Genomic DNA, 26,397 nt, shown 5'->3' with positions numbered 1-26,397 from the left:
AGGCAGGCAGCGGGAGGAAGGCCAGGTCCCAGGTGGCCAGTCACACCCTGACACTGGATCCTCCCAGCTGCTCGTCACCTGACAAGACGTGGCCCTGCCACCAGGTGGGGGTGATTGTCACCCCGGCAGGCAGCACCAGGGAGTCTCAAGACCGCTGCCAACCCTGGGCCCCCTCAGGGGAGGTGGGGCTTGCTTCTGGGGTGACGGCACCAGACCAACGCTTGGCCTGCGTCCCACGTTCACTGGGTCACCGTGGGGCCGCAGCGAGGAAGAGTCCTCAGGTGGGAGGATTTCTGGAAAGTAGAATAGAAGCCGTGCTCTCGAGTCTGCACACAGGCCGGTAGCTGTCCCGAAAATCCCATGTCTGCCCTAACCTCCCGTCACTCTCGCAAGCGGTCGTCGGCTTCCGTCCGAACGTTTCTAGTGACGGGTGACCCGTGCGCGTATTCATTCAACAAACGCTTATTAAACGTGTGCGGTCACTTACCCTTCCTGTGCCTCCGTGTCATCGCCCATGAAATGGAAACAGTAACCCCACCGACCTCGAAGGTGTTGAGGACTCGAGGAATAGACAAACGTGCTTAAATATACGCACGCGCTGAATACGAACGCAGGTACTTTCCGTCGTGCGTACGCTAAGGTGCTTAATAGTTGCTCCAGCTCCTAGCATGCCTGGCGGTCACGGCGGGGCCCCTGCCTGCTGTGGTTCCTGCTGTGCCTGCCCCCCCCCCCTGGTGCTCCGACCCACACAGGCCCCTGGAGCAGAGGTGCAGAAAGCAGGTCCCCGGCCTGGGGAGCCAGCGTGAGGAGGCCAAGAAGATTACGTGTTATTATGTGTCCATTCGTGTATGAAGTCAGGTAGCGGTGCGTGGAACAAAGGAGTCAGGGCGGATGGGGCGCGTGAGGGCAGTGCCCTCTTGGCGGGTTTGGTGAGCGAGGCCTCCCCCCCTGAGCGGGAGCCTGGGTCAGGCCGAGGGCACCCGAGGGCGGCAGGGTCAGGGAGGAAGCGTGGCTGACCGTCAAGGCCCCAGGGGCGCCCCACTGGGGGTGAAGGTGGCAGGAAGTGAGGGCCGGCGAGGTGTGGGGCTGGACCCGTGACCTGGAGATTTCTTCTAAGCGTGACGGGGCCCGTCCCGGGGCTTTGCGCAGAGGGGCGCCAGGCACCCCTGTTTTGAAGGCTCTCGCAGCCTCTGGGTGAAGAAGATGCACCGTACAGGGGCGAGAGAGTCCGGGGAGGAAGGAGGCTTCTGTGCGCGCTGCTGGGCCAGGGGCACGGATGCAGGGTCAGGGAGGGAGGGAGGCCTCCGCAGCAGGGCGTCGGGGCCAAGGTGGAAAGCCTGAGCGGGCCTTGGGCCTGATCCGGAACTAAGAAGTCTGATGTAGATGTTTAGCCTGAGATGCCCCTTGTCCGTATCTCCACCTGCACGTCGGAGCTCAGGGGAGAGGCCCGAAGGCCTCAGGCGGCTGGTCTAACCAGGAAACTGAGGGCAAAACAGCGTTACAACTTCTGTTCCCTGGCCTCGGCTCCCCTCTCTCTAGGGTCTCCACTGTTCTTTGTGGCTCCAGCGTAAATGCTTTTCCTCCTAAAAGACCTTCTGAAGCGTGAAGTGGTCATCGAGGCCCCTGGGGTTGGGTGCAGCTCGCCCGCTGGGCTCCCGTCGAGCCGCGACGTGCCGCTGGCCGCTTTCGGGCGCTCAGTTGACTTGGCGCAGCCCAAGTATCTGCTTAGGAGATACTTCTAGTCTCCGTTTTCTGTTTCCTCCTTTCCTCAGTGGTAGGAAGGTCTCTGTCATGGGAGAAGGGACAGGCAACAGAATGCCTCATGGAACAGTTTCTGTGAGGGCCAGCCCCGACCCCAGTGGTTGCTAGAGGGCTGAGCTCATCAACTTGGCCTCTCGGAGCCCGGTTCAAAAAGACGAAAACTTAAGAACATCCATCCCGCTTTTCCTTCTCCGTGTTGGCCGGTAGCTGACTGTGAGCCAGACGGTCCTGGGTTCAGGTCCGGCCCTGTGGCAGGTGGTGGCCAACATCACGTACAACGGTGCCTCTCAGGTGCCCTGCCGAGGTTGATGCTCTGTACGCTGTCCCTACGTACCCCTGGTCCACCCTTCTGGGGTTCGGATGAGCATTTTCTAGCTAACGACCACCCCCGTTCCCTCTCGGGGCTCCCCGTGCCTCGGGACCTGCTCTGCCTTTAGCCAGGGCTTGGCCTTGGCCCCTGGTGGGCCTTCAGGCCCCCTCTGGAGCCCTCTGCTGATTTGGGTCGAGCTCACTGGCTGGCCCTGTTTAACTTGGCTCTCAGTCAGGCATCGGATCCTCTGTGTCCTGTGTTTGCCACCGTGGGGGAGCGGGGACCTCATCAAGGGCTCGGCCCAGCCCCCGCTCGGGCTCCTTTCATGGCATTGACCTGTGGGGAGCAGGTGGGGCCTCGGGTGACTGGCTTGCTGAGAGAACCAGGTCACTTTCTTGGCACCCCGCCCCCCCAAGAAGAGATGGTTGTGGCCAGAAGAAAGCTTTGGCCTCTGAATTCCCCTCCCTCTCCCCCAGAAACAGCAGCTTTGGAGACCCTCGGGAAGGCTAGAGGGCAGCGTGGGTTGTTCGGAATGTTGCTCAGTGGCTCACTGGTTAGCGTGAGGGACCCCCCGGAAATGCAGCAGCCCCAGAGCGTCATTGCAACGCCCCCCACCCCGCCCCCGGCTGCATGCTGCACCCCCCCCCCCCGCCCCCGCCAGGGTTTGCCTCACCAGGGTCTCCAGCCCGTCGGTTGAGTGAGTCGACATCACCCTGAGTTCTCCTGCCAGCAAGGTGCCGTCGAGTCGACGCAAAGACGCCTCAAGTCTGAGAAGCTTCTGAGAGATGGGAACTGCAGTGAGCAACGTGACCCACTTAGCCGGGTGGGTCAGCCCATCCTCTGACCAGGTGCTAAACATCCTGGGATGAGTCAACCACTCAAGTCCCTCCCTGAGTCTCTCCCTCTGAAACAGAGAGAACACGGGGTCAGTGAGACCCGGGCTCCTAGGACCAGCGGGAAAGGACCTCCTCCCTGTGTCCTTAGGCTGCTGCAGGCTGGCCCGCCCAGGCCCAGAGGCCGAGTGGGGGGCGGGGTGGGTGGGGGGAACCGCAGCAGCCTCAGGGTCAGGTTTGAGAAGTAGAAGCGATTGCCAGAACATATTCTGGAGGCAGCCTGCATTGAGCCCCCGTTCCTGCCATGGCTAACCCTCGGGGCCCGGAGACAGCCAAAGGGTTTGCAGCTTTCTTTCGAGTGAGTTCCTCAGGAAGACTTCAGCTAATGACATTATGGAACCAGAGTTTGCATTTGGAGGAGGTGTCTTATCAAAACAGGTGCATGGCTGGGGCACACGCTCTGACCTCCCGCGATCCCCCGATCCCTCGGTGGGAGAGCTTGTCACCCTCGCCTCTAGCGAGCCATTGCCGTCTGCAAGTGAAGCTTGAGTTCTCCGTTGGTGCTACAGGGCCAGGCGGCAGGGGATGCCAGCGGCCGGGAGCCCGGGCTCTGGAAGCAGACGCGCAGGTTGACGCAGCAATGACACCCTCTGGCTGTGTGGCCCCGGGGCAAGTCGCCTGACCTCCCTCTGCCTCCCTTCCCTCATCTGTAAGAGGCCCCAAAGCCTCCCTCAAGGGGTGTGGTGAGGTTAAAGGAGCTACAGTTTGTAAATCACCCAAAACAATGCCTGGTACAGAATAACCGCTTAAGAGGGCTGAGGAAGACGCCTTCTCGTCGGCGAATTTGTGGAAGAACCAAAACTTGCCCTCTGAGTGTTTTATGCTAGTGGCGTCTTTCTAGAACCTACCCCACGCACCCCTGACTCCCCAGGCAGCGAAGTACCGTGCCGACTGTAATCAGCCTGCTTTTATGAGTTGGCATCATCACCGTGGACGGCCGGGTGTCCCCAGGGCCCCTCCAACTTTCCGCTGCTTGTACACTTGACTGAGGCTCCAGCTACAACGGCCCAGGTGGCATTCTGTGGCAAGAGCAGAGTCGGGCACCCTGCCCTGGGGCATCACAGCCCTGCGGTTAGAGCTGTGTGGTCCTGAGGGTAAGGTGGCCCAAGGTGTGACTGCCGGAGAGACCGCAGAGACCCGGCCTCTCCCTGGCAACCCCCACTGCTGGCACAGGTAACCTTCAGCATTTGTAGCTGTGCTCTGTCCCTTCTGTCCCTGGGGGGCGGGGCCAAAGGAGGGACCGGCACGGGGGGGAGGGCCGCACTGGGCTTGGAGAACTGGGACCTTTGACAAGGCTTGGTGAGCTGGAAGCTGCCAGGGGCTCCCCTTGGCCCACCCAAACCCCTTTGGGCTGGTTTTCCCTACAAGGACCTGCTGTGCTCGGTCACGTGCAGCTGTGCACACAGTTGGCACGTACGTTTCACTCCGAGGAAGTGGAGGGACCTGCCTTGCGGTGCCCGAGGCAGATTGTCATTTTGTGCCCTGAAGGGGAGGACTCCGGAGGGACTCCGGCTCCAGGCTTGGCGTCCTTACTACCCGCAGTAACGCTGATCTCGGGCGCGGGGTCGTAAGACCGCGTGAGGTTACGTCAGGCGAAAGGGCAACAGATAAGGTGGTGCTGGCCAAGCAGGGCCACGTTGAGGCCAGCCGTGGCCCTGAGACTCCTAAGGGCCTGATGCCGACTTGAAGCATACGGCACGAGAAACACGGACGTGTGGCTCTTGCTGTGACTTAGGCTGGGGACCCAGAGCCCGGGCGCTCGGGCAGAGAAGTGGAAATTCACCAGAAGCGTAGGGAGCTGATCTCTTGGACAAACAGAATTGTTTTCCCTCCGGGCCCTTGTGGACCCTGACCCCCTGCTCTCATGCCCCTTCCCTCTGAGAGAAAAGCCCCCGTGTCCCTTACTGGTGCTCAGTTGGCCAGACGTGGCCACCTCCCAGGCCCCCTCACCGAAGAAAGCGAATCAGGAGCTGGCGCGACAGGGACACGTGGCTCCCAAGTCTGGCTCCCCCATCGGCTGCATACAGCCATCACCAGCCAGCTTCCCTCAGGTCCTTCCTGGGCAGAGAGACCCCGCCTCACCCCATGACAGCACAGCACAAAAAGCCACAGGACAATCTTGTGTGCGTCCGTAGCCTCTTATTAAGTAGCCGCGCGTACAGACACAGCCCCTCCTCTGTCTGTCTCCCTAAGGAGTGTCTGTGACGGACGGTTCATCGGCAGGAACTGCGCCTGACGGTCCCAAGGCCAGCTTTGTGTGATGGACGGATGTGTTCAGCCTGCTGGGGTCATCCTGTTTGGGGCTTAGTGGTCTCCAACCAACTTTCCCGGCGGGATTAACTCTCAGTCCGTGTGCTCACGTGTGTGTGCGTGCGCACGTGTGCGTGCGTGTGTGTGTGTGTGTGTGTGTTACGACCAGATTGAGAAAAGAACACGGGCCCTGATCCTTTGTTTCCTTGGTGTTGCTCAGAAGGAAGTAGACTTTTCTCTTATCAGCAGGAATGAAAAGGAAATCTGACATCCTCGGCCAACTCAGATACCACAGGCTTTCCAAAGCAGCTTGGGAGTGGAACATCCGTCATGTATTTCACGTGCCAGTGCCTCTCCGCGCAGCTCGACTGCATTTACTTTTAACGGAACGTTGCGAAATTCTCATTTAATTCGTCAAAAACGTGTGCGGCATCTGGCCAGTAAATTCAGTGGTGCCCCGGGAAACCTTGCTCAGCTCAGGGTTCTTTGTTTCCTGTGGCTGCCAGGGTCGGGCTGCTGAACGCTAGCATTCTAGGACATGCTACGTCCACGAAATCACGGGTTTCGGGCTTGGTCAGCAGGGTTCAAAACCTGCCCCCCCCCCCCCACTTCCCAGCCTTACTCCTGCTGTGGTTCCTAAGCAGGAATGCGCTCTCTCTCCAAGCCTGGCCATTCTGGGCACAGAGGGATCGATACCCACCTCGTGGCTGGTGCATGGGCGCGTCCATTCGATGAGGTATGGGGGGGCCTAGCACGTTAAGCTCCTCCTCTCCCATGAAAATTTTGTGCCAAATAAATACACCAGATAGAAAGCAGCGCCCCCCAAAAAGCATGCATGCCTCTCCGTGAGTGTGTGTATAGAACGTGCAGGTGGCAGGGCACCTGCGTGGCTCAGGGGGTTAAGCGTCCGACATCGGCTCAGGTCGTGATCTCGCGGTTCGTGGGTTCAAGCCCCGCGTCGGGCTCTGTGCTGACAGCTCGGAGCCTGGGGCCCGCCTCGGATTCTGGGTCTCCCTCGCTCTCTGCCCCTCCTCCGCTCACGCTCTGTCTCTCTCTCAAAATAATAAACATTAAAAAATTAAGAAACAGAATAGAATGTTCAAGTGGCATCACTCCTCATGGCCCTGACACGGAAACCACCCAGATGCCCATAAGTGGCAGAGGTGATAAATACACGGCAGCAAGTTCCCGTAATGGAATATTCTGCGGTGATGTGAATGAGCGGTCCGCAGCTACGCGCAGCAGATATAATGAGCCTCGCAAACAATGTGAGCGAGAGAAGCCGGATGTGAAAGAACACAAGCCGTGTGGTTCCATCGGTATAACCTATGAGAACAGACAAAACCAGGCGTTAGGATCGTGCCGGTGACTGAGGAGGTGAGCAAAGGGCATCCGAAGCAGGCCCCTGGGAGGTGGGGATAGGACGGTCCTGTCCTCAGAGAGCCGGTCACACAGCTGCGCTCGCTTTGTGCAGACCCACCGAGTTGCACACTCCCGTTTTGTGCACTTTTCTCTCTTCCGCTCTGATAAAAACGTTTTTTTACGCACACGGGCCCCCAGAAGGGTGCGGGAGGAGGGGAGCTGAGTTCCTCTCGTCACTGATACAAACCGAGGAGCGCCCCCAAGACCTCGGGCCGAGCTAGGAGCTGCGTGCCGCGCTATCCTGGTGTGCTGGAGACAGACTTATTTGCCCGTTGGTGAAAGAAGTTGGAAACGCGTTGGGAAGACGGCCGGTGGGGGGAAGGGGGGGTTTCTGCAAACAGATTTCCTTGCTTAGAGCAGCTGCGTTCTCTTCGCAGCACGGTAATCATTAACGGCGGAGAAGGGCCGATTTTTCTTCTTTCTTCTTTGCCTCTGGCACCCACTGATGAGTAGGTCAAAGACCATGTAATGGCGTTAAAGAAACAGGAGCGGTTTTCAGCACCAGGCAATGGGAGAGCCTGGAAGGGGTGGGGTGGGGGGGGTGAGGCAGGGGCAGGCGGATGTCTTTCCGCCAGGCTTCCCTGTTCTCTGGGCAAGCTGGTGTGTACCGGGCCGGAGAGCTTGGCCAGAGAGACGAAATGGGTCCAGGGAGAGGTGGGCAGTGAGAGGGTGTGTGGGAACGCGCGGAGACTCATTGGCAGTTCTGCGTCAACCTTGCGGCCCTTCCTGCCGTCCTGAACTCAGGCCCCTCCCAGGGTGCTAGCTCTCCCCTCCCTCCCATCAGCCCATCCCCCCCTCCATCATCTTTGCTCTTCTGGGAGCCATGGCCCCTGCGGCCTTCACGTGATCATTGACTCATGCCACAGTCTTATTGTCCAATGATACGACGTGGTGCACTCCTCTGAGGGCATTTTGTCCTGCACACGCCTGGTGAGGGTGTGGGACGGGCTCGTTCTGTGCCTCTGGTTCTCGGGGTCAGTGTGGACCCACGTCCTCGCCGTCTGCTGTCCGCATTGATGAAGAGTGGGCCTAAATGTCAAGGTCTACTTTCTCGGGTCAGCGGGGAGAGCCGGTAAGGGCCCCCAGTCTCCCCTCTGGGGAAGTGGACGATATGGAAGACGAGATTGGGCCAGCCCGACACAAGTTGACTTCTTCTGAAGATCGAACGGTTAATCTCTGCTTCGTCCTTACAAAGGCGTACCGTAGAGCAAGACCGTCCGACGGAACTTTCCGCGCAAAGACGGACGTGGGCTTGATCCCTGCTGTCCTCTGCGGTAGCCACGAGGCGCGTGTGGCTGTTGAACGGCAGGAGCAGGGACGGCGCACCTGCATTAGTTCGTAGGGCTGCTGTGACAAAACTCCACGAACGGGAGGGCTGAAAACAGCAGAGATTCTCTGTCGAGGCTCTGGAATCGAGGTGTCTGAGGTTGACTCCTGCTGGAGCCGCAGAAGGAGAATGTGTTCCAGGCCCGTCTCCTGCTTTCCGGTGCTTGTTGGCAGTCCTTGGCTGCCCGCTGCTCCCTCCCACGGCCTTCTCACACGCGCGTGTCTGTGTCCGGATTTCCCTCTTCTAAGGACACCGGTCATTTTGGACCGGGACCACCCTAATGACCTCATTTCAGTTTGATTAGCTCTGTAAAGGCCCTACTTCCAAATAAGGTCACAATCACAGGTTTTGGGGGGGGATTAGGACTTCAGCACATCCTTTTGGGGGACGTAATCCAACCCTTAAAAGCAAACGACGGACGGAAGTTTCTATTTTATTGAATTTTATTTTTTTATTTTTTTATTTTTTAAATTTTATTTTTTAACGTTTATTTATTTTTTGAGACAGAGAGAGACAGAGCATGAACGGGGGAGGGGCAGAGAGAGAGGGAAACACAGAATCGGAAGCAGGCTCCAGGCTCTGAGCCATCAGCCCACAGCCCGACGCGGGGCTCGAACCCACGGACCAGGAGATCATGACCTGAGCTGAAGTCGGACGCTTCACCGACTGAGCCACCCAGGCGCCCCTATTTTATTGAATTTTAAATATGAGCAGCCACACGGGGCTAGTGACTGCCTCTCGGTCAGCACAGCTATAGACTGGAGAAGGACAGTTTGGGTGATTGAGCATGTCCGTTTAGAGCTACCCTTTGGCCGGTCATTGCTCAAAGCCGGGTCACCTGCTTGTTCCAGTGAGGCTTCCCCAGGCGGCGGCCCCTGAGGGCCGGGAGGGGGGAGCGGGCGTGACTAACCCCCGAGACATAGAGGAAGGAGCACTGGCCTTCCCGATGAGCCCTCCATGCATTTTACACACCCGCACAGCACGCACAGCACGGCTGCCTCCAACCCCTCGTGGCCTTGCCTGGACAAAACACCGGGCATCCTGTAAGGTCCCTGCTCTGATTTCCCAGGGAGGCTGTATGGCTTCTGCAGAGACGTTTGCTCTCTAAACGGGCAGGACAAGTACTAAGGGTCATCTGGGGCTGAATACAAAGCCAGACTCTCCCTGAACGGAGGGAATGGATGTGGAGAGTAAGAAACCGTGGCCCTGCCACGCAGGGGAAGCCGCTGCCAGGCCCCTCGTGGGGATGGGGGGATGCGGGCAGGGTAGTCCCCAGCTTCCCCGGAGCCCGAGGGAGCCCTTAGAGCCCTTGGCTCTCAGGGTGTGGGTGCCCAGCCAGCTTACCACCAGGGAACTTGTTAGAAAGGCACAGTCCCGGGGCCTCCCCCCCCCAACCACCGAATCCCAGGCTCAGGGGTCAAGGCCAGACTGTGGTTCCACCAGCCCTGCTCGTGACAAGGATCCTTGCTCTAGTCTGAACCGCTGGCCCAGAGTCGAGTTGTACGAGTCACCGGAGGATCTCGGTAAAGGCAGATTTGGATTCTGGGGGCTGGGGAGGGGGGGGAAGCCTTGGCGTCTGTGTGTCTGACCGGCTCCCGATGATGCCGGGCGGCTGGTCCCCAGACTGTAATCCAAGGAACCGGGGTCCAAAGCACTAAGGTCCACAGGGGCCGGGCCTGTTCTCTGGCTCACCGTTCCCAGCACCTAGAACAGAAGGCAGGCGTATAATACACTTCTAACCTCCTCGCTCGACTGAAAACACTTCGGTGCCAGAGAGAGGGCTGCTGAAACTCACCTCGCCTCCCCTCGGGGGGCAGAAAACGTCTCACGATGACTTGCTCGGTGGCCTGCGTCCTACTAACTGTGAAGACAGAAGCCACACGGCACAGAGCTACAGTGCAGGATCTCCCGGGGACTATTTCATTAATCTCAGGGGCAGCGAAAGACCAGCAGGCCTGGAGGTCTCCTGCAGAGACCTGCTGACTGTTCGCGAGCACGGATCTGTGGCTGCCTGGGACCAGCCCGCTTCCCCTCCGCCACCCTCTTGCTTCCCTACCTCTCTCCCCCGACGTAAGTGATTCGAATCATTCTCCAGCCTCTTCCGAGAACATGTCTCCTCCAGATGTGCGGGGACTCAGCCAGCAGCAGCCTTACTCAGGGGAGGAGGGCGACCTTTGCCGGGGATTTTCGGTCCTCGCCAGGCGGGACCCCCTGCCCGGAAACCCCGACGGCAGGCTCGCCCTCAGTGTAACTGTTCGTTCGGCTCCCCGAGAATTTCTCGCTACAACTCAGGTCAGCCTTCGTGGCTGTCAACAGGAGACAAGCTGGGGTGCAGCGGAGGTGGGTGGAGGTCAGAGAAGGGGTGGCCTCAGCTGGGGCACTGGCGAGCCCGGGGGCCGGCAACGGGCTTGCTCCCCTCCCCCCGTCCCTGCAGCTGTCTTAGTCTGACTTGGGGGGGGGGGGTTTGCCCCAGCTCCGCCCTCACCTGGGTCTCCAACCTACTTTTCTCCCTGGGGGGTTTAAAACCTAAGACCCTGCATTTTCGAGGGTCCGCGACGGATGGGAGGTTGAGGGGAGCGTCTGTCACCTTTCATAATGGAGGCTGATGCTTTTCTCTTGGCCGTATGATATTTAGGCGAGGAAAAGAGGCCCTTGTCTTGAGTGGCCGGAGGCCCAGGCCTGCAGAGCAGGTGACCACCGCAGCAAAGGCCCCGGCTTTGTCCCCGGGAAGCCTCCTACCTTCCGGTTTGCCCGGGTCGCCAGACCAGCCTTGGCCACCGTATCCCCAATACGGTCCTGAGCCGGTGCCCAGGCCCGCAGCCTGTCATCGGGGCCAGGAGCTGCCCGGGCTGCACGTGGCGGTGAGAAGTCCCCGGGTGGGCAGGAGGGGTCTCTGACGGCACCGTTAGCTGAGGCTGCGGCTTGTCAGAGCCTCACTACAGACGGTCAAGAGGACGGGGGAAGGGAGGGAAGGAGGAGGTCTGTGAGGCTCCTGCAGCCCCGGCAGGTGCGGGGCGGGAGACCCTGACGTGAGGCCCAACCACCGGAGACCCTGGCAGAGGCCACACGGGGCCCTCGTTCTGGCATCAGGCCCACGGCCTCAGACCCCGCGAGGGCTGGGGTGCTGTGCGCGCAGAGCAGGGTCCACCTCCCCTGCCGGATGAGCTCCACACTGTTCTTGGGGTGCTAAGTCTGCAGGAGGCGGGGCCCGCAGTTTCCGCCTGTCCACCTGGCACTCGAGCCCCCGGGGGTCTGCGGGCCAGGGGTGCCCTGCACAGTGGGCTGAGGGTCAGGCTGGCACCCGGCCTGGCAGCTTCTGCTCAGACCACCGTGCGGAGAAGCAGCTTTCAGCGCACCTTGGAAGCTAAGGTGCCCTGCTCCCCGGGGGAGGGTCCCGTTCAGGAGCTGGTTTTTTATTTGCCCATTTCACCAATGGCTAAGCTGAGGCTCAGGTCCGAAGTGAGCAGCGCTGGTGAACGGCGGGGCTGGGGTCTGCCGCGGAAGTTCCTCGCAGAATAGGCTGAGAGAGGGCAGGGGCTGCGTTTCCCACCAGGGCATCTGCAGACCCCTCCACGCTGGCCCTCGGGAGCCCCAGGGGAGCTCGGTGACTCCTGTCACAGACACCCGCTGCCGGGGGGTTTATCCTCTCCGGGGACCCCTCAGAATAACTCCCGCTATGGGATTTGTGTCACCCCCCCCCCCCAGGGAAAGATGAGAGGTCTCTCCTCAGATGGCTTTCTTGGGAAAAGGCAGGCCAAAGAGAACCCCACGTGGAGGTGACTAGCTTCGTGATGTGGTCACAGGGGAGGAGGGTCAGCCATGACACGGGCGACCAGGTGATCGCTGCTTTAATTTACACAACACCGAGTCAGCGGCCTGTGTGCCCAGCTGCAGGCTTGCTGCCCGGGGGACACACCCCCCAACCGTCCCTCCCTCCAGTTATGTCACTGCCGGCAGCCTCACCGGGAGTCATGTAAATGTCACATTACCCTTGGCACGGCTTCTCAGATAGCGCATCGGAAACTTGGCCGCGGGAAGGCAAGGAATGTCTGACATCTCCCTGGACTCCCTCCCGCTGCAGGCCTGGTGACCCACGCGGGGTCCTGTGACCGCGGCCCGGCATCGCACACACAGAATTTCGGACCAAGTGGGGGTGTCGTGCTTGCGCACGCGCGCTCTCTCTCTCTCTCAAAAATAAATAAACATTAAAAAAAAAAAAGGAATAAATCCCTACAGCTGCTGCAACATGGATAAACCTTGAGGGCATCATGCTGAGTGACGAAAGCCAGTCACAAAAGGAGAAACACCGGGTGACTCCACGTGCGTGAGGTCCCGGGAGGGGTCAGAGTCACGGACACAGAAAGTGGCAGGGTGGGGGGCTGGGGGTGGGGGGGATGGAGGTTAGTGTTTAGTAGGGATGGAGCTTCAGTTTGGGACGACGGAAAGTTCTGGAGACGGATGGTGCTGATGGTTGCACAACGGTGTGAACGTATTTAATGCCACATGATCACTTAAAAATAGTTAAGATGGTGAATTTGATGTTCTTTGCGTTTTACAATACAAATAAATTTTTTAAAATGGTTCTGATGAACAAGGTAGCTTTTCACCAAGTTTTACTAACCTGTTTCTCGGATATTCATAACTATTCGTGTGCTTAGCACGGAGGTCTTTAAAAAACAGCAAAGTCCTTATTTTACCATAATGTTCTAGAATGGAGAAAGCCCCGGTGGTGACACAGTGGTACAGAACCCTCACGGTTTGTGGGCTCAGGCCGATGCCAGGAGCCCCGTGGAGACCATGACCACTCACCGACGTGTCCAAGGCCATGGCTGCGGCTCTGGGCACCACTCAGCTGTGCCTGTCCAGAGGCTGCGAACGTGAGGCTTGGTGGGCCTGACCGCCAGGCCTCCCTCGGCCCCCTTCTCCCCGCACACTCTCTGGGAACTCTCCTCCCTTCCTCCACAGTGACCTTTGAACTCTCCTCACCTGCTCCCCTTCCCAAGGGGCCAGGAGGGCACAGGCTGGCCAGCTCGGGGGCTTCCAGAGCCCAGACCCCACTCCTCTCCCCTGCACAGCAGTGGTCATTCCATCCTGTCTCCCAAAATAATCTCTTGGCCAGAGGGAGGGGGGATTGTAGCTGCTGTTTTTAATTGAACAGGCTTACATCACACTGCCAAGGCCCCACTTCTACGGTAATGTTTCGGAGTCGGCCTCCCGGCCCTAGCTGTGAGTGCATCCCAGCCCTACCCGTGTCTGTCACACCCCTACCCATATCTACGTCACACCCCTACCCAGGTCTGCATTCCAGCCCCGCCCATGTCTGCATCGCACCCCTACCCTGTCTGCGTCACAGCACAGCCCTGTCCTACCCATCTTTCCCTCAAGGCCCAGGGGAAATGACATTAGTCCGGGCTGCATAGACAGCCCCCCTCAAAATCATGTTAGAGATCTTTTTTTTTTTTTTAACAGTCAAGTTTACTGACATGTAGTTTACATACAGTAAAATTCACCCCTCTTAAGTGTGCGGTTCTGTGAGTCTTGACAAATATATGTAATTGAATACTCAACACCACCACTGAGATATAGAACAGTTCTGTCACCCCCCCAAAATTCCCTCGTGCCCCTCTATGGTCAACTTCTTCCCACATCCCCAACCCCCGGCAACCTATAATTTTCCTGTCCCCTATAATTTTGCTTTTTCCCCTATAATTTCTATTTAGATGGTGAAATTTAGCGTATAGCCTTCTTTCACTTAGCAAAATGCGCCAGAGATGCGTCCCTGATGCTTTATATCTCAATGGTCCTTTCCTTTTTATTACTGAGGAATGTTCCACTGTTTGGATGCACCAGCTCGTTTATTAATTCACCAGTTGAAGGACTTTGGGGATTGTTTCCGGCTTGAGGCAACTATGAGCAAAACCACTATAAGCATTTGCATCCCAGTTTTGTATGAACACGAGTTTTTACTTCTTCTAGAGTGGCCTTGTGGGGCTCTATGGTATATGTACATGTGACTTCGTGAGCAACCGTCCAACTGTTTTCCAAACCGACTGCACTATTTTGCGTTCCCACCAGCAATTCATGGGAGTTCCCGTGGCTCCACACCTTGCCAACACTTTGTATTGTCGGTTTTAGAAAGAATGTAGCTCATCTCGTGGTGTTCAGGGACATCTCGTTGCTATAATGTGTTTATCCCTAATGACTGACGGTTAATGATGCCAAGTGTCTTTCAGCACGCGTATTTGTCATCTGTATGCCTTCTCTGGGGAAGTATCTGTCTTAACCTTAGCCTTCTGTTCACTTTTTTTTATAGAACCATTTGTTCTCTTGTTACTGAGTTTCGAGCGTTCTTTATATGTTCTGGATACAAATTCTTTAGCACATGTGATTTGCAAATACTTTCTCCCTGTCACTTACCTTGTCTCATTTTCCTAACAGTATCTTTTGAAGGGCTTATGTTTTATTTATTTTTTAATGTTTATTTTTTGAGAGAGAGAGAGACAGAACACAAGTGGGGGGAGGGGGAGAGAGAGAGGGAGACACAGAAGCTGAAGCAGGATCCAGGCTCCAGGCTGTCAGCACAGAGCCCGACGCGGGGCTCGAACCCACAGATCGCAAGATCGTGACCCGAGCCAAAGTCCGACGCTTAACGGACTGAGCCACCCAGGCACCCCGAAGAGCTTACGTTTTAAATTTTAATGAAATCCAACTCATCTGTGTGTTCTTTTATGAACTGTGCTCATCGGCGTTTTGTGGAACTAAGGTGTGCCACGTAGCCCTATGAGTACTTACGGAGTAGGGATTGTGTACCGAGCTGGGGAAACGATGGTAAATAAAATTCGCTACCGATCATGCTTAGTGGAGGAGACAGGGTATGTAAAGGAGTAATGACAGCATACTATAATTTGTGATGGTGGAACGTGCAAGGTGCATAAACAGGAGGAATAAGTTAGCTTGATCCTAGGATGACGCTTGGTCACCAGTGATCTCGAGAAAGCAGCTTTACAAAAGATGAACTTAGCCAACAATCGATGCTAAAGCTGTGGAGTGAATCAGAAAGTAAAGAGAGAAAAACTTGCTCCCCTAGGCACAGGGTTCTGACATCATTTCTCATACCCCAGTTCTAGAAACCCAGTGGGGGGAGCTCCAGAGAGAAAATTAGGAAGAGAGAAAATTTACTATCTGGCTATGACTGAGTCCGGAGATCCTGGCCCTGTCCTTCTTCCCTTCACTCATGTCCCCAGGGACCGCATCTCCTTGGGGTCATTTGTAGGGAACTGTCATCCAGGCCAGCCTTCAGCAGGTTGGCCACGGTGAACAGGACCTAGAGTCTTTCATGTAAAAACAACCTGGAGAAAGGGGAGGCTGGGTCACCAGAGAGACTGGTTGAGTAGGTCAGGTATTTGGAAGGGGTCAAGGGACCTTCCAGACCCCAAAGTCCTATACATAGGAGGCTGGCTTCTCCTACCCATAAAACAGGCTTGGGCACTTGTGGTCGATGTAAGTCAGACACTGGAAGGTGAGGGATTCTGGGATCCCCAGAACGAGTGCTTTTCCTCATTCCCTCCGGTCGCCTTGTTACCTCTCTACTAAACACAAAGAAAAACCGAGGGATGATGCCGTCAGCTTTGCTCATGGCCCTAAACTCCCAGAACTGCTGCCGTATTGTTGTTGGATTGTTGAAGGCAGAGGCAAATCCCAGGCCTGAGGTTCTGGGTTGCCTCTAAAAGGACACAGCCGAGGGGCGCCTGGGTGGCTCAGTCGGTTAAGCGTCCCACTTTGGCTCAGGTCATGATCTTGCGCTTGGTGAGTTCGAGCCCCGCGTTGAACTCTGTGCTGACAGCTCGGAGCCTGGAGCCTGCTTCGGATTCCGTGTTTCCCCCTCTCTCTGCCCCTCCCCTGCTCACGCTCTGTCTCTCTCTCTCTCTCAAAAATAAATAAAACTTTTAAAAAAAGAAGAAGGAGACGCCGAAACCTGTGTTTTCAGCGTGAGATGCTTGACTCCCTTCTCTCTGCGGCTTTCCTTCTTCCCCTCTTCCCCCTTCATGGAGAATCTACTCATTCTTCCCTGGGAGCAGATACCCAGTATGGCCCGCGGTCCCTTTCTTCATGAGCTGAATGAGGAGAGTCCAGAGCGGCACCATAGAAACCAGCACCGGCCACAGAGGCAGCCTGGATGCCTTCCCGGCCCGAGGCCTCCCTGGCCTCGCGCACGCCCGTCCGGTCTCACTGGCACCTCACACCCAGAGGGCCCGGCGTGTGGTGTCAGGTGATATGTTGAGTCAACAGACCCACAGGAGAGCCCCGGTCGGAGTCCCGTGGCAGCCGGCGGCAGCCAGCACCCCGGGGAGGGAATGCCCACAGCTGGCTGCTGGCCACCACCTGGCCTGCCCGGAGACCCAGCGGGCAGGCGACAGACGGGCCGGAGTCGCTCACCCACAGACCGTCTCCCGGCCCCCAGCCTCTGCCTCCCCGTCCCGCTTCGCTGAACGTGGCCTCCAAAGCCGAGGTCTGGAAAGCATGCTCCCGAGGCCTGAATGCCATCATTGGTAGATGGCATCAATGATAGAACAGAGTGTCGTAGACATCTGGAAACCACCCGAGACGTCCCTCAGGGAGGGGACAGTGGTTCAGAGCACTTTCTAGGTACCCACACCCCCTTGTCGCTGCTATTGGGTCCAGAGCGTGGAGGCAGGGGGGGATCTGGGAGCGCCCTCGAGGGTAAGGTTAAACAGCCGGGGAAACTCCGAGGTGGGGCCTCGAGCGTAGCTGGCAGGGGCACACGTCCCCAGCAGCCTGAGCCCACAGTCTGTGGGAGGGAGGAGCTCTCATCAGGGGTACCGCTTCGATTCAAAAGGCCCAAACTGTGGGGCCCCCGGGGGGCTGGGTCAGCTCAGCATCCGACTCTTGATTTCAGCTCAGGTTATGCCCTCGCGGTTCACGAGCTCGAGCCCCGCGTTGGGCTCTGCGCTGACAGCCTGCGTGGGATTCTGTCTCCCTCTCTCTCTCTCTGCCCCTCCCCCGCTTGCCCTCTCTCTCAAAATAAGAAACTTTTTTTTTTTTTTTTTAAGAGGCCCAAATCATGGAAAGTGTAGGAAAAACTCAAGGTAAAGATTCTGCTTCTCAGAGCCCGCTCTGGAAGCTTCCACGTGCCGGGGTCCTGGTTAGGCATGGTCACTGGCTTCCCCTGATTTGGTTATCCACGCTGATTTTCCACCCAATCTTCTGGCTCCCTCTTCTCCCCGTGAGGGTCCCTCGGCGGACATAGCTACTGGTTGCTTTCGGGGCCTGGGGGCCTCGACCCTCCCTGCGCTCCCAAATCAGCAGAGTTCTGCCGAATCTGCTGTTTTACGTCATGGTGACACCGCGCGCCCGGGACAGGCTGGCTTTGCCGGAACAATTGGCCGGAACCACACTGCAGTAAACAGGCATCTTGGAGAAATGGAGGTTAGAAAGACTCATCTGAACTTGCGCGGAAATCTAGTCCTGACCTAGGAGTGCATCCGAGCAGGGCGGGGGGGGGGGGGGGGGCTCCTGCCCAGAAATATTCCAGCCCCGCCTCTGGCCAATGCCAGACAGCCTTCCCCCTGCCCACTGGGCACCTGGCGACTCCGCGGCTCTCTTACTGAATTAGTGTTCTTCTCCTGTGTGCTCTCAGGAAGTGACGGTCGCCGTACTGACCCAGGAAGGAACCCTAGCTCCTCCTGCCCCACATCCAATATGTCCTGGCCACGGCTTGTCGCTGTCCACGCCTTCCGTGCAGCCTGCCAGAGGGAGGGGGGCAGCTGGTGGACACGGAAGGAAGAGCCTGGGGCCGGCCAGTGAGAGCCCGCGTGCAGCATTGTGGGTCCCAGGGGTACTCTTGGGTCTCACCCTCCCACCTCTGACCCCACGCACCTGCCGTCCTCCTGGGCGAACTCCTGCTCTTTTCTCTCGCCGACACAGATGGTCTCCTCCCTGGGACTCCGTGGGTGCGAAGCCGGTGTCCGAAAGCTCTCACAGCCCCGGGCTGAGGGTCTAGAGACCCAAGCGATGGCTCTAGAGCGCGTGGTCCGGCTTCCGACCCAGCTGCTGCCCTCGGGCCTGACACTTCACCTCTCAGGGCCGGCGTTTCCTCCACTGTACAATGAGGCCACGGGATGTTTGTCTGCTGAGGTCCCTCAGCGCCGACTCCCCCTGGCTGGGATTCTTTTGGTGGGGACTATCCTGATTCTGTCACATGCAGCCCAAGCAGTCTACACAGTATCAAACACCTGTTGCTTTCACGATTCCACAAAGATCGTCGGCAGAAGGGACCCGCGTAGCTATTGCCCCTTCGTTGGCAAATGCTTAGCGACTTGCTTTTCAGAATCTGTTTTAGATGGGAGGTGGATTGTTCTAGAATGTCTCCCTCTTACAAAGCGACTGCGGAATTTTTTTTCCTCTCTTCCTTTCCCCAAGGATTGACTTTTAGCTTCAACATCAAAAGGCACCTATGCTTTGCTAAAGTAGCAGGGGTTATATTTCGGGTTCACGAAGCAGACCTCGGACCTGCAGGTGAGTGTGAAGAGGGCACAGCTCTTTCTCTTTTCTTTTTTTTTTTAATTTTTTTAATGTTTATTTTTGAGAGAGAGAGAGAGAGACAGAGACAGAGCATGAGCAGGGGAGGGGCAGAGAGGGAGGGAGACACAGAATCCAAAGCAGGCTCCAGGCTCTGAGCTGTCAGCCCAGAGCCCGACGTGGGACTTGAACTCACAGACCGCGAGATCATGACCTGAGCCGAAGTCGGACGCTCGACCGACTGAGCCACCCAGGCGCCCCTGAGGGCACAGCTCTTCTAAAGGCCAGGGCAACACCAGAGGCTGTAGGGACCACACTATGGGGACTGATCTAGAGTCAGTGCCTGTTTTCGTTTTGTGTCCTTTTCCAGTTTACCTATGCAACTATCAACATGCTTGAGCCCACTCCATTACCTAATACCTAGGTCCAGGCCCCTACTGGGTGTGCACAGCCGTGTAAAACTAGTTTTTCCTGGATTCCTTCTAGGAGAATAAGAACCTCAGAAAATGTCCTAAAAGAATTTTGTGTTTTCTTTAGAGAAAGAATTTTTCACCCACTGGATTACCATAACGCTTTGATTCCCAAATGACTCTAGACAGCCTCCAACATATTTTGAATAGTTTCAATGATAAAAGATTGCAAAACAGATTCTTGGAGCCTATAAGCAAAACTTGCAGCCTAAAACCCGACTTCCAGTCGACATGTGAATTGAGAGTAAAGTCAAGGATGGCCAGGGTCAAAGCCGTTGGTTTGTAAGGAGATCCTAGGCCAGTCCTGAGACGAGAGTCTGGAAACTTAACCCCTAAGAGAGAGAGGGGGACCCGGCTGGGGTGGGTGAGGTGGTCGACTGCCGTCGACGGTGGGAAGAAGGATTTCCCTCAGAGACCAGGCAGGGGGCTTGGGACTCAGAAGAGAACTCCCCCTCTTGAAGAAGAGAGCTATGAGAGAGAGAGAGACTGAGAGAGAGAGCTGAGGCCCTGGTTCTACATGGCCACAAAGAATGGGAAGAACTTCTTCTAGAAGTTTCTTACCTACAGAATGAGGAGTCTATATTCAATTAACGGTTCAGAACTTGTCTGGCCACTGAACCACCTGGGGAACTTTAGAAAACCCAGATTCGCGGGGCGCCTGGGTGGCTCAGTCGGTTAAGCGGGCGACTTCGGCCCAGGTCACGACCTTGCGGTTCGTGAGTTCGAGCCCCGCGTCGGGCTCTGCACTGACAGCGTGAAGCCTGGAGCCTGTTTCGGATTCTGTGTCTCCCTCTCTCCCCACCCTTTCCCCACTCGCGCGCTCTCTCTCTCTCTCAAAAATGAATAGACGTTAAAAAATAATAATAATTTTTTTAAAAACTGCATATAAGCGAGTCTCCCACCCGATGCATATTGAATATTTGCTCTTCTCCTGGGACAGCGGTCAGCGAGGACGTTTAAGATCAGGAACAAGATGAATTTTCTCCTCTCTCTTGTTATTCAGACCGTGTGCTGCCCAAGGGCAGGGGGAAGGGGGCACGTGTGCCCGCGCCCAGCACGCAGCCATCTGGTCTACCTGGTTTATGTTTCCCGACACAAGGGCTTGGTTTGCTCAAGGGCCTTGATTTGCACAAGGGCCTCCTCCTTCCTCCCCGCATTGCTGTCCTTCCGCAGACCCCTGCCGTCTTGCTCCCAGGGGCACCGCTGTTCTGTCTCCTCCCCCGCCTCTCTAGACGTAGCTCATGCCAGTGCGGCCTGGCCCTGTGAAGTCACCAGCTCATGGCTCCCTGGTGTCTGGAGCCACTTGCCTGATGTCTTGCGTGGCTGCCAGGAGCCATTTCTGTTGGCTCAGTGTGCCTATTCACTTATCCTGGCTGCCGCCCCAGGAAAATCAAAGGCATTGTTCGCTCTCGGAGGCCGACAGCAGCTCTAAACAAAGTCCTTAAGAAGCAGAAGAAAGAAGGAAAGCCTTCTCAGAAGAGCACAGCGGGGGAAACCTATCTGTGCCCTGGGTACCGTGGCCACAGCCCGGTCTTGTCTGGGCCCTTCGGAAAGTCGCCTGATCGGGGGCAGATGTGTTTTATTTTCCGAGGCGCGGGCCCGGCTCCCTCCTGGTGTCTCCGCCGGGCTTTCCCGCCCTTTCTCCGAGCCCCTCCTGGGTTAGCATTACACGCTTTTCACTCCAGGGCTCACCACGGGGCGTGCCTGGTTTGGGCTTCGGTGTGGTGTCGCCCCAGTTTCCCCAAGCGGGTCTCAAAAGTGGGAGTCGTCTGCTTCCCGGGAACCTGCCCCCTCCTCCGCGCCTGCACGGGCCTGGCCCCCGGCAGCCGGCTGGGTAGACCGTGGCCTTCCTGAACGATCGCGCTCTGGCAGTTTGCCCTGTGATTGGGAGAGACGTTGGTCGATTTCCAGGATACTGGGGGATTGTGGCAGCACGGGCCCACTCCCCTCTTTGTTGATAAATTGTGACACCGGTCGACAAAAGAGGGACAAGTTTAGGACTCCCTCACTGCCGATTCCCCCTGGCTAGGATTCTTTCGGTGAGGACCGTCCTGATTCTGTCGCGTGCGGCTGGATTCGTCTATGCAGAACCGCCCCGCCTTCCTTTGTAGGATGCCCCCTCCCTGCCCGGGTGAAACAGCAGAGAAGCGACTAGAAGTCTCCTCTCTCTACCCGCCTCACCCGTCTCCGCTCTTGCCGGCTGGGGCGGAAGAGAAACACGTTTGGACGAGGCCCACCCTTGCCTATGCCAGGCCACCCCGTGGGAGGAATCCCGCAGAGCCCCAAGCCCACTCTCCTCCGGGACCCCCTTCCCTCCCACCCGCCTCTCCCTTCTCTGCCACACCCAGTGTTTTCTAAGCTCTCCTGCCTGCCGGCCTGTGAAGCCCCACTTTCCGGAAGGGTCATTCTCTCCCCGCGCCCCCCTCCCCCCAGAGTCCAGAGCATCCTTCTGTCTTCGGCAGCAAGACCACCCACTCTGAGAGGAGGCCAGGTGGCAAGGTGGAAGGATCCTTTGAACTTGGAAAGATTTCGGTGAGAGGCGCTGTCTTGGGGGGCACGGAGAATCACGCCGTTCCCCCAGAAACCAGTCGCTCCCGCCACCAGACGGGAAGCCCACCCGTCGTCTCCTCACTGCGGACAGCGCAGCAAGGTTGTGTCTAGGGCTGCGTGTCTTCTCCGCCGTCCTTCCTGCCCTCGCTCAGCACGGGCTTAGGACCCTTCCAGGACTCACGTGGGGACCGCCCACAGAGGCCGAGCCACAGGAGAAGCGGGAGCCGCCATTTTTGCTCTCAAGAGCATTTTTGCTCTCAAGAGCCCTCTTAGGTGGCAAGCTGCTCAGTCTTGTTCTCTTTAATTATTCACACGTAGGAATGAACATTCTAGGTCCAAAGAGCTCGCAAGGAATTCTACCAGCTATGACTGTCCCTTCCTTCATGGTGACTGGGCTTGATCCCTGAAGAATGTTGTAAATGGGAGAGCTTCTTGCAGACAGAGAGAGAGAGAGAGAGAGAGAGAGCCCAGGCCCGCCCTCGGAGTGCTTTCATGCAGGTGGGGACACAGACCTCCCCTCAGGGCTGGTGGGGGCGGCTGGGATCAGGGCAGGGGGCAGGAGACGCTTACATTCGGTGTTAGCCAGCCTCTTGGCTCAAATGCAGAATCGGGGCTGGAGAAAGTAATTTTCTGAATGGAGGGCACATCCACGTGATACGAAAGCTGTAAAATGACAAAGGATGCACTATGACAGTGTTTTCTGCCAGCCGTTCCCGCCTCCAGGGCTTTCACAGCCTTCCCCAGACACTCCACACACGCGGACGGATACGTATATACATTCCCATCCCCTTTTCTGGGACCCGAAATGGTTTCATTCTCTACGGATGGCTCTGGGGTTTGCCTTTTCACTTGCCGCCGCGTCTCCGAGGTAAGGATGAGGAAGCTCGTCCTGCCCCGTCGGGGAGCCATGGCCATCCCTGTGGATATGCGGTCATCGCGTTAGCCTCTTCCCGCCCATGAGCACCTGCGTCTCCAATCTCTGCTTTTACTTTATTTTGTTTTCTTGTATTGTATTTTCATTTTTAATTTTTGCGTAATTTTGTTTGTTTGTTTCCTTATTTATTTTTAGAGGGAGAGAGAGAGAATCTTAAGCAGGGTCTACACTGTGTGGATCCTGACCCGGGGCTTGATCCCAAGACCCTGGGATTGTGACCTGAGCTGCAATCGAGAGTCTGATGCTCAAGGGACTGAGCCACCCAGGCGGCCCTCCAGTCCCTGCTTTCCAAAGCACCACTGTATGGGGCGCGCCTGGGTGGCTCGGTCGGTCGAGCGTCCGACTTCGGCTCAGGTCACGATCTCACGGTCTGTGAGTTCGAGCCCCGCGTCGGGCTCTGTGCTGACGGCTCAGAGCCTGGAGCCTGTTTCAGATCCTGTGTCTCCCTCTCTCCCTGCCCCTCCCCTGCTCATGCTCTGTCTGTCTCTCTCTGTCAAAAATAAATAAGCATTTAAAAAAATAATAAAAAAATAAAAGCACCACGGTAACGAAGGACCCCACACGCTCGCCGTTTAGCAATTCTGCCCCTACGTCTGTGGAAGGAAATCCCAGAAGCAGACTGCTGGGCCAAGGAGCATGTGCATGTGTAGCTTTGCTAGATGTTGCCAAAGTGCCTCCACAGGGGTACGTGATTTGTCCGTGCCTCGGAACGCTCCTCTGTAGGTGTGGTTTGAGCCAGTATGAGCCGGATCTGGGAGGAAAGTCACAGGCAAGATGGAGGGGCTGGTCTGGATTGTGCCCTGTGTTCGGACAGACACGGGTGCTTCGGCACCGAGGGGTGCTGGGCGTCGCTGGGCCTGTCCCTCCTTCACGCGGAAAGCCAAGACCCCTACGGGGGCTTCGCCGGAGGGCCTCTCACAGGCTGTTAGAACGTGGTTGGTGGCCCCAGCCTGGAGTCCCAACGGCTCCCCGTCCCTCTCCGCACCTCTGTTGGGTCTCCAGCACTCGGCCTCGGAAAGCACCGGGGTGGGGGGGGGGGGGTGGCCTCTGTGTCCAGCGGCCGGGGGAGCATTGGGAGCGCAGAACACAGAATTCCCTGCTCGACGGTGCCGTGGGAACTGGCCTGTTCTGGGCCACGCTGTGACGGGCCGGGCTAGCGGGCCAGCTGAGGACTCTCGCTGCAAGAGCCAGGGAAGGACGCGCCACCAGCCCGGGGAGGCGGGGCTCCACAAAGCAGCCCCCTCCGCTGCTCCCCAGCCGAGCCCTCTGATGACCCAGGCGCACCCCCTGGAGCCCCCTGGCTGGCATCCTCGTCCCTCGCCGCTCCGCGGGCATCGCCGGGGAGCGTTGGAGCCGTGACGCTAGAGAAGACCTGGGCCAGGCGGCCCCTGTCTCCCCCTGCCTGCCGGACCCTTCCCGTCTCCCCCTGCCCCCCACCAGCTGGAGACCCCCCCAGATCCCCCATGCTTCATCCTCTCTCCCCTTCCTCCCCCACCCCCAGCCCCGCCTCGCAGCAAGCCTGCCTTCTCAAGGCCTCTGGGGGAAAGCTTTTGTTTTTAAGAGTCGGGGGCTGTCCTGTTGGAGGCCTTTTTGTGCCTTAAGTTGAGACCCACAAACCCGTGGGTGCTAGAGTGTTCTGTCTCCTGCTGTCACCTGCCTCCCGGGGGTCCGCCTGGAGCGGGCCTTCCCACTCGGGATGGCTTCGCGGGAAGAGCGGCTCCCTAGAAGACGACGCTCCTCCTTCGACGGGTTCCTTCCGAAATGCCCACCAGGGACCTACGTGCCCCCCACGCTCTCCGGGCTCGGGGAGGCAGAGAAGACGCGAGCTGAGCTGGCGCCTTAGGCCCTTCGTGCTCTCTTGTCCCGCCTTGCCTGCTGGGGCAAGCGTCTTCCGGGAACCTTCCTTCCCTTCACCAGGCCGGCGCTGGCTGCTGTGGGGACCCAGCAGTGTGGCCCAGAGCCCCTGCCCCACAGACAAAGGGCGGCTTCTGTTGGGGACAGAAGACTGACACGGTTTCACACTTGGCTTTAGCGTGAAATATCTTCTCGTTCCCTGGTCACGTGCTGCACAGATACGACGTGCTCCTGGGTCCGGGGGAGCGAGAAGCCACAGGCCGTGGCGTCAGGAAAAGGAGGTCGGTTGAACTGACTCCTGAGGAGTGGGAGGCCCCTCCGGGGAGCGAGGACGGAAGCAGAGAAGGGAGCACACGTGTCTCCGTGTGAGCAGAGGGGTCTGGAACGCGGGACACGGCAGGTAACCCTCGGGCTCCGCCTCCCGACATCCTTGCTTTGTCTTGCGTGGCTTAACGTTTGGGCTAAAGCCAAGGTGTCAGCAGGGCCGTGCTCCCTCTGAGACCCTGGGTAGCGTCCTCTGGTGCCTCTTTTAGCTTCTGGTCGCCGAGGGCTCTTGGTGCTCCTTGGCCTAGGGATGCATCACTTCGGTCTCTGCCTCTCTCGTCACCTGGCTTCTCCTCTGAGTGTGTGTCCATTTCTATGGCTTCTCCTCTTATAAGGACACCGGTCCCGTCGGGTTAAGAGCCCAGCCTACTCCAGCGTGACCTCATTGTAACCCGATGGCATCTGCAAAGACCCTCTTTCCAAACAAGGTCACATTCACAAGTGCCGGGGGTGCAGACTTCCACACAGCTATTTGGGGGACACGCATAGCCCCAACGATGATTTATGGCACAGTCAGCTAGACGGGAGTGATGGCCGCCCGCCCGAGGCAGGCCCCTGGATGGCACACACCCTGTTGAAGTGGACGGTCTCCCCGCAATTCTTTGCCGCGCCCCGCCCCCCCCCACTCCGCATCTGCTTCCCGCTCGTCCCTATCCGTGTGACTTTTCACTTTGTCACTTTGCGAGGCCCCTTCCCAGGCCTGCTCCTCCTCCCGCGTCCCCTCAGCATTCACCCTCGTGGCCAACTCTCGCCTCCGCAGACTCACGGTGGCAAGATTCAGGTTGCGCCTTTTGACAGGCATCGCACGTGTCGTCTGGTTCTTAGTCGTCACGTGACCTGCCACAACATCGACCTTTGTCTCTGTGGCCTACTTTATGAACTTCCCTACCCTGGTTCCACTCCACGTGCTCTGGCCACACGCTCTGCAGGGGAGGAGTACGTCGATAAAGGGGCACCTGGGTGGTTCAGTCGGTTGAGCGTCCGACTTCGACTCGTGGGTTCGAGCCCCGCGTCGGGACTCTGTGCTGACAGCTCGAGGCCCGGAGCCTGCTTCGGAGTCTGTGTCTCCCTCTCTCTCTGCCCCTCCCCTGCTCACCTCTGTCTCTCTCTCTGTCTCTCAAAACTAATCATTAAAAAAAAAATACATTGATACGAGCTTGTCCCCAACATTCAGAATTTAATAATTTAGATTCTTGCCATTTGAGATTTGGGGCTCCTAGAAACGGAAGAGCCCTTCTCTTGCCTTCTTCTGTCTCAGCCAGACTCCTAACAGCTCTTGTGGTCTCCTCCTCAGCCTCAGGCCTCTCCTCCTCTCCGTCGACACCCACCCAAGCGGCCAAGCAGCACACGTTTCCTCTCGAATCCTACAAGCATGAGCCTGAGCGACTGGAAAATCGCATCTATGCCTCCACTTCCCCTCCGGACACAGGCCAGAGGTACTGCCCGTCCTCCTTCCAGAGCACAGCTGGGCCTCCATCAGCATCACCCACGCACCATGCTTCCTCCAGAACCGTAAGTCCGTGGGCCGGGCCGCCAGGCGTCGGGAGGGAGGGCAGAGTCTGGATGAACGTAGCCGACGTCAAGGCTGTGCACCCCCGACCTTTCTGGTATATTTTATCATAAATCGCAGGCTGAGGAAAAACAACGACAACAACAACAAAAACTGCTGAGGGCACAGCGGGCAAATGGAAATTAAATGGAAAGTGGTCATGTCTGCGGCGTGACCGGAAAGCGTTTCTTGCCTCAGCTTCTTTAAAAACCAA

General features: G+C 57.6%; 1 protein-coding gene across 6 annotated transcripts in view; it reads left to right on the top strand.

Moving 5' to 3' along the window:
- Positions 1-26,397, top strand: part of PRKAG2 (protein kinase AMP-activated non-catalytic subunit gamma 2) — a 263,354-nt gene that overhangs the window by 139,554 nt on the left and 97,403 nt on the right. For all 6 annotated transcript variants that reach the window (XM_045496234.1, XM_045496231.1, XM_045496230.1 and 3 more), the window contains one exon: positions 25,929-26,146. In XM_045496234.1, coding sequence (XP_045352190.1) covers positions 25,929-26,146 — 218 coding nt within the window. The remainder of the gene's footprint in view (positions 1-25,928; positions 26,147-26,397) is intronic.

Source organism: Leopardus geoffroyi, chromosome A2 (assembly GCF_018350155.1).
Source record: "Leopardus geoffroyi isolate Oge1 chromosome A2, O.geoffroyi_Oge1_pat1.0, whole genome shotgun sequence".
Lineage (NCBI taxonomy): Eukaryota > Metazoa > Chordata > Mammalia > Carnivora > Felidae > Leopardus > Leopardus geoffroyi.
The sequence above is the reverse complement of the archived record's forward strand: the minus strand, read 5'-3'. Positions and strand labels throughout refer to the sequence as shown.